We start from the raw sequence: 6381 nt of genomic DNA, 5'->3' as shown, positions 1-6381 counted from the left end.
GAATCAGCAAATGATGGAGAATAAGATAAACGTAAATTTGGATCGTTTTATAAATTTTTATTTTTTTTTACAATTTTCAGATTTTTAATGACCAAAGTCATTAATTAATTTTTAAGCCACCAAGCTGAAATGCAATACCGAAGTCCGGGCTTCGTCGAAGATTACTTGACCAAAATTTCAACCAATTTGGTTGAAAAATGAGGGCGTGACAGTGCCGCCTCAACTTTCACGAAAAGCCGGATATGACGTCATCAAAGACATTTATCAAAAAAATGAAAAAAACGTTCGGGGATATCATACCCAGGAACTCTCATGTCAAATTTCATAAAGATCGGTCCAGTAGTTTAGTCTGAATCGCTCTACACACACACACACACACACGCACAGACAGACAGACACACATACACCACGACCCTCGTCTCGATTCCCCCTCGATGTTAAAATATTTAGTCAAAACTTGACTAAATATAAAAATTGATCCGCCAAAAGAATTGCTGTCTGAACAAAAAATAAAATAAACTGGCAAAAGCAAATATACTCAGGCAAAAGAAAATATAATCAGGCAAAAGATTGACTACTTCAGGCAAAAGAACATATAGTTTCAACAAAAGAAATGGATAGTCATTCTCCAACACAGTGAAACACTTTGAGAGAGAGGCTGGAAATGTCAAGATTTCTCGGAGTTGTTGAGAATGACATTGTAAAGAACTGGTCTATGGAACGAGCACCAAATGCAACCGCAGAGCACACCGAGATTGCTGAAGCACCACATCGCACACTGAAAATGTGGACAACAGCGTTTCAGTGGGCAACGTCACCAGCTGAGTCGCTGAAGACTGGGAACACGATCTTCGTGGGATCTTCAACCCTGGAAAAGGAGCTCAAGACTGCCATCCGAGAGACCGAAGAAAAGGTTGAATCATCGTTCTGGGCTGACTTCGAGGAGTATGCCACATGTCGGAGGTCGGTGTGGAAGATTACGATCGACGGAAAACAATCAGTTTTTCTGCAACTGTCCGGAGTTCTTCAAGTGCTACGTGTGTCATCATTCCATGGGCATTGAGATTCGTCTGAAGGTGACCAACCCCCGTGCCCAGACCAAGACCATCCCAATCGGCCAGAAGCGAAAGCGCGGGCGCCCAAAGCTGTCGAGACCAGCGCTTATCGGGCAGTGAACACACTGACTGATCTTGACTGCTCTGTACACTGATTTTATCATTTTCATTTAACTTTCTTTGGACGTACAATTATGATTATGATATGAAGTGACACTATTTTGTCTCTGAAAGTACACTAAACTTTATATTTTTTGCTGACAGTAGCTATTTTGTTGTTGAAATAATTCGTTTTTTTGTTGAGAATTCTTTTGCAAGTCTCATTTCTTTTTTTGGTAGAATCAATCGGTTTTTTGCTGGAAGCATCTATGTTATGGGTGGAAACATCCGATTTTTTGTTGGAATATCTTTTACTAAAGTAAATAAGCAATTCTTTTGGTGAAAGCATCTATTCTTTTGGTGATTTAATTTATTGCCCAAAACAATTAAAAACATTATAACATTTGTTTTAAAATTCGCCCACGTGAACAACACTTAAAATAGGTGTATTTTCCGTCCGTCACCATCTGTTTGAAAACAAGTGAAAGCAGGCTTACATTAATTCAGTTTGGCAGGCAAACCAATTAAGTTATAATATACTTTCACACACAAAATGCACACGTCATCCGGCTGGCACAGTCAACGGCATGTTGCAGACACATAAAGATAAATCCCACTGATTAATATGCAATAAAGCTAAACGGTAGGCGAATACCGGGTTTCAGTTTTATCACCCGCATGAATATGAAATGGCTGGGTCACTGAATGCCGTATTTAATTTTAAACTGACTGGCTGTATGCTAATGTATAAAGTGCATCAAATTCAGCGGTGCATTTTGCCAGCCATTTGAACTTAGGCGTACACATAAAGACAAATAGTGACATAAACTGACTTCAATTCAAAAAGTGACATAACACGGCTTCAATTCAAATAGTGACATAAAATGACTTCAAATCACGAAGTGGTGTATTTTGCCAGTGTTTATGTTGCCAGAAAGACTGAAATGTCTCTATTTCCTTACAAATGTGCACATTGATGTCGAAATACAGACAAGAAGATGAACAACACCCTTGACTCTTTAAATCGTATAGAGGAGAAAGAAAAAGAGGTCTGGATTGAAAAAAAAAACCAGTTCCGTTTTTTTCTTTCACTTTTGTGTGTCCATTATTCTTTTGACATTGTTTGAAGCTTATATATCAATCGTCCACCGAATCTGATCTTATACTTTCTTTAAGAGTACGCTAATAAGCATAGCTTGTGCTCCATTGGTTTAATGACACGTATGCGGTATTGTTCTTTCAATGGGTACGTTTGTGTATACGTGCCGAAATCATAGAAGAGATGAAGTGTTCTTCCCAGAAATAGCTTTTGCGAGTTAAAACGACATGTCAATAACATCACAACGACTGTGGATTTTGTCGAAGTCATGCTGATATGTCAAAACTTACAGGGCACAATTCAAGCTTAATGTGTGTTCCCCCTCGTTTTTCCTCAGGGGTTGCAGGGTGGGGTTTGAGAGATAGGGGTGGGGGAGGTGTCATATATAGTTCCTGCTGTCTTCGCAAAAACGTACACACAGACACGGACGAATTAACACACAGGCAGACCGACAGACAGACAGACATACAAACATACAGGCAGACACACACACACACACACACACACACACACACACACACACACACACACACACACACACACATATCTATACATATCTATACATATATCTACACACACATACGCACACACACACACACACACACACACGCACACACACACACACACACACACACACTGACATACCCTATCCACCCACCCCCTCCCCCTCCTCCCCCTTACCCCCGCCGGGGTAAAAAAAAAATTACACACAAACAAATGACCACACCACTCAACACTGTATACCCGACAAACGCCGGCGTCTCGCTACACCCAGCGGGACCGTGTCTACATACCCGTTCACGGTCGAATGACGACCGACACGCTTTACAAAGCCGCAGACTGAACACCCACTGCGCCATCGCGGAAGGCAAAGAGCCATCTCTCAAATCTATCATGGCGGCTTTTATTCCGCCTTTCTCTCTCAGTGTCGCCAAGCCAAATAAGCTGTTGACTGGAGTTGGTAATATGTTTACCCATCGCACGCTAGGTCGCAGGGGGGTCTCCCCGATTGAACTGAATGTTTTAACACTGTGGGGATTACGGCTACTGCAGGGCTATTTTGTTATTTGTTCGGTGGCTTTTGTGGGCGCCGCATTTTTTTCAGTTTTTTTGTTTTTTAGGTTGTGGCTTGCGCGTTAATGGTTATGGTAAATTGCGTGTTAAGTGTGTCTTTGAGTGCGTGTTTTTTGCTATGCACTTATATATTTCTTTGACGCTCTCTGCGCCTTCTCTGTCTATCTCAATATGTGTCTGTTTGATTGTTTGTCTGTATGTCTGTCTGTATGACTGTCTCTCTGTCTATCTGTCTCTCTCTCTGCCTCTTTGTCTCCCTCGCCTTCCCTTTCTCTATCTCTCTCTCTCTCTCTCTCTCTCTCTCTCTCTCTCTCTCTCTCTCTCTCTCTCTCTCTCTCTCTCTCTCTCTCTCTCTTTCTCCACCTGTTGCCTGTATCTCTCTTTTTATTGGCATTTGTCGATACGAAGGATAATTTTGCGTTGTCATGCTATCCTTCAGTGATGTGTCCATTAGACAATTATGACCCCCAAAAAACACACCTATAGTATATAGTACATTAATGAATTACATGTTTTACACTTAACAGCATTGCCAACTGAGCTGTGTCCATGACCCCACTTTACACTTGTTTTGTCTTGTTCATTATTAACACGTTGCATACATTAACCATTAGTGTATGTAAAACGTGATTGCATCGCGTAAGCCCTCTGTGTATCTGTTTCGGGTTTTGTTCCATTAGGCAATGTTATATATATATAACATTGCCTAATGGAACAAAACCCGAAACAGATACATATATATATATATATATATTTTGCTATTTCATATGTTACGTGGATTTCCATTGGTCAATTGGGCAAAACTGAGCTCATTGTAAAAGTGATATCGACGACATTTCCGTCGATATCAGTTTATTGCTTTATTGCTTCCCCACTTCAAAAACAAAAACACCTGAATTTAAAAACAAACAAATATATATGAAAATGTAATGATCCCAGAATTTAGTTGAGCAAGTGACTAAAGACTTTTTGAAAGAAAAGACATTTTTAAATACTGAAAAGTACAAGAAAAGAGTGAACAAAAAGAAATAATAATCAGAGGGAGGGATATGGAACAGCCAAAACTGAGACAAATACTTTTGTAATTTCTTTACAGTAAATACAAAATGTCCAGAGAATTAGCAATATATCTAACATTGACTGACTGTGTGATGATATCTTCTGCTATTGGTCTGTTTCGACAGTGCTATCAAAATCTCGACCTCCTATCTCGATTTTGATATCACTGTCTCAACAGACCATAGCAGAAGATATCATCACACAGTCCGTCAATATTGGGTAATATGTGTCATCAAGTGCACACGCAACTATTGCTTTCTGCTGTGTCTGTGATGACTCCTGTTTATATCGTCTAATCTTAGAATTACTATGGTAGATGACCATCAATGCAATGTTTTATACAAATTTCTATCCCAACAGAAGTTGTCGTTATTGAGAAGGTTATGATCGAGTAAACCGAGTGAAAGAGTTCATATTGCAATGCGGAAGTATACATTGTCATTGTCAAGGATTTGCAAACAATTTATTTAGACAATACAACTTGTTGTGTTGGCTTGCGCGTTACTGCTTGGTTATGGTAGATTGAGTTGTAAGTGCGTCTGTGAGTGCTTGTAAGTTGAAATTGTGTGTGCACTCTGTGTCTATCTCTGCTCTAAAATAAATCAAATCATTATTAACTCCGTGTATATGGGGATTACGCCAATGATCACCCTATATACATATGTTTGAAGTTTTCCCACGTCACCATGGAAAACAGTGACAACAGTTGTGTGTGCAAATCCACTAACCCGTGACCCGGGGGGAGTTAAAAATTAGCCGGGTTAGCTGAGGTCTTTGAGTAGCATTCCCGTGGGTTAGCTAAAAATTTCACAAACAAAACTCAAGATAGAGCTTCAAATGCCAACTCCTTACTAAAATGAATGGCCAAAATACATTTCCCCTTGTTTTTCATAATGAAAACAAAGCCCAAACCGAAGCCCAAACAGTAAGTACTGTTTCTAAGGCGCTTTTTCTGAAGTATTGATCGTGTTCGAAAATGTCGTCTGCTTCAACGATGTGAGTTACATCCCTTAGTTTAGTTTTACATTTTGACCAATGAGAAAGCGCTCCCTAATTTGTTTCGGGCCACTGAAAAACAACCATGGCGTTGTTTATAATCCAATGTTTCTGTGTGTGAAACTTCAAAGACAAAATAAGAAAAGTTGGAGTGGGTTACCTATTTTTTTCCCGGGTGAGCTGGAAATGAGATTCTACTAACCCGTGGGTGAGTTGTTTATTTTTAAATTTGCACACCCCTGGACTCACTGTCTCAGTTCGAACATGAAATCTTCAACATCATTTTCTAATGGTGTGCACGACCTGGCGGGGTCTGTGTCAGTCGACTTTCCACACTCCATTTGTGGTGTTGATGATGCAGATGAGTTATATGGCGTAGACAGCTGAGTTCGAAGGGAGAGAGTGAGGGAGAGAGTGAGAGGGCCAAACTGGGTTTCTAACACGGAGGAAGAAGTTCGATGTGTGATGGGGGGGGGGGGGGGGAGTGGTATGGGAAGGGAGGGATGAAGGAGGTTCCTACAAGGCGTCAGCCCCCCTGAGAGTGCAAAGACAAAATGCGCAAGTATAATTCTCCGGTCTCGGACTTAATTTTGCAGCGGATGCGGATGGGCGGTGTGCGTGAAAAGGCGGGACTGTGACTGGCGACCCATTGTCTAGTCTCAAACGATGCTTCTTGCATTGATTATTCCAACGTTGCAGGATGTAAAAATCAATTATCCACTTTTGCGTTTTTCGGGGGTTAGCGAAACGAGTAGTTTTCGAGGCCAAAAATAAGTAGGTGGGTGGGTGTGGAGGAAGGGTCCGGGGGTAAAGATTGAGCAAGTGTGGTGTGTATGCAAGATTTGCATTGAAAGGGCCGAGTGAAGCTTTGGAGGACGCGTGCATGGTAAGGTCGCAACGGGTGTGGTTTTTGATGTTAGATTATTTATGTGCAATCGTTTGCACACTGTTAATTGTTCGTGGAGAGAGAGAGAGAGAGAGAGAGAGAGAGAGAGAGAG

General features: G+C 40.9%; 1 protein-coding gene across 1 annotated transcript in view; it reads left to right on the top strand.

Annotated features, from left to right (window-relative positions):
- Nucleotides 1–664: 664 nt before the first annotated feature.
- LOC138957666 (homeobox protein LOX2-like) overlaps nt 665–6381 on the top strand; it is a 41102-nt gene continuing 35385 nt past the window's right edge. The window contains exon 1 of the mRNA XM_070328739.1: nt 665–963. Within this exon, the coding sequence (XP_070184840.1) occupies nt 665–963 (299 nt within the window). The remainder of the gene's footprint in view (nt 964–6381) is intronic.

Source organism: Littorina saxatilis, unplaced genomic scaffold, assembly GCF_037325665.1.
Source record: "Littorina saxatilis isolate snail1 unplaced genomic scaffold, US_GU_Lsax_2.0 scaffold_422, whole genome shotgun sequence".
Classification (NCBI taxonomy): domain Eukaryota; kingdom Metazoa; phylum Mollusca; class Gastropoda; order Littorinimorpha; family Littorinidae; genus Littorina; species Littorina saxatilis.
Note: the sequence above shows the minus strand (reverse complement) of the source record. Positions and strands in the feature narration are given on the sequence as shown.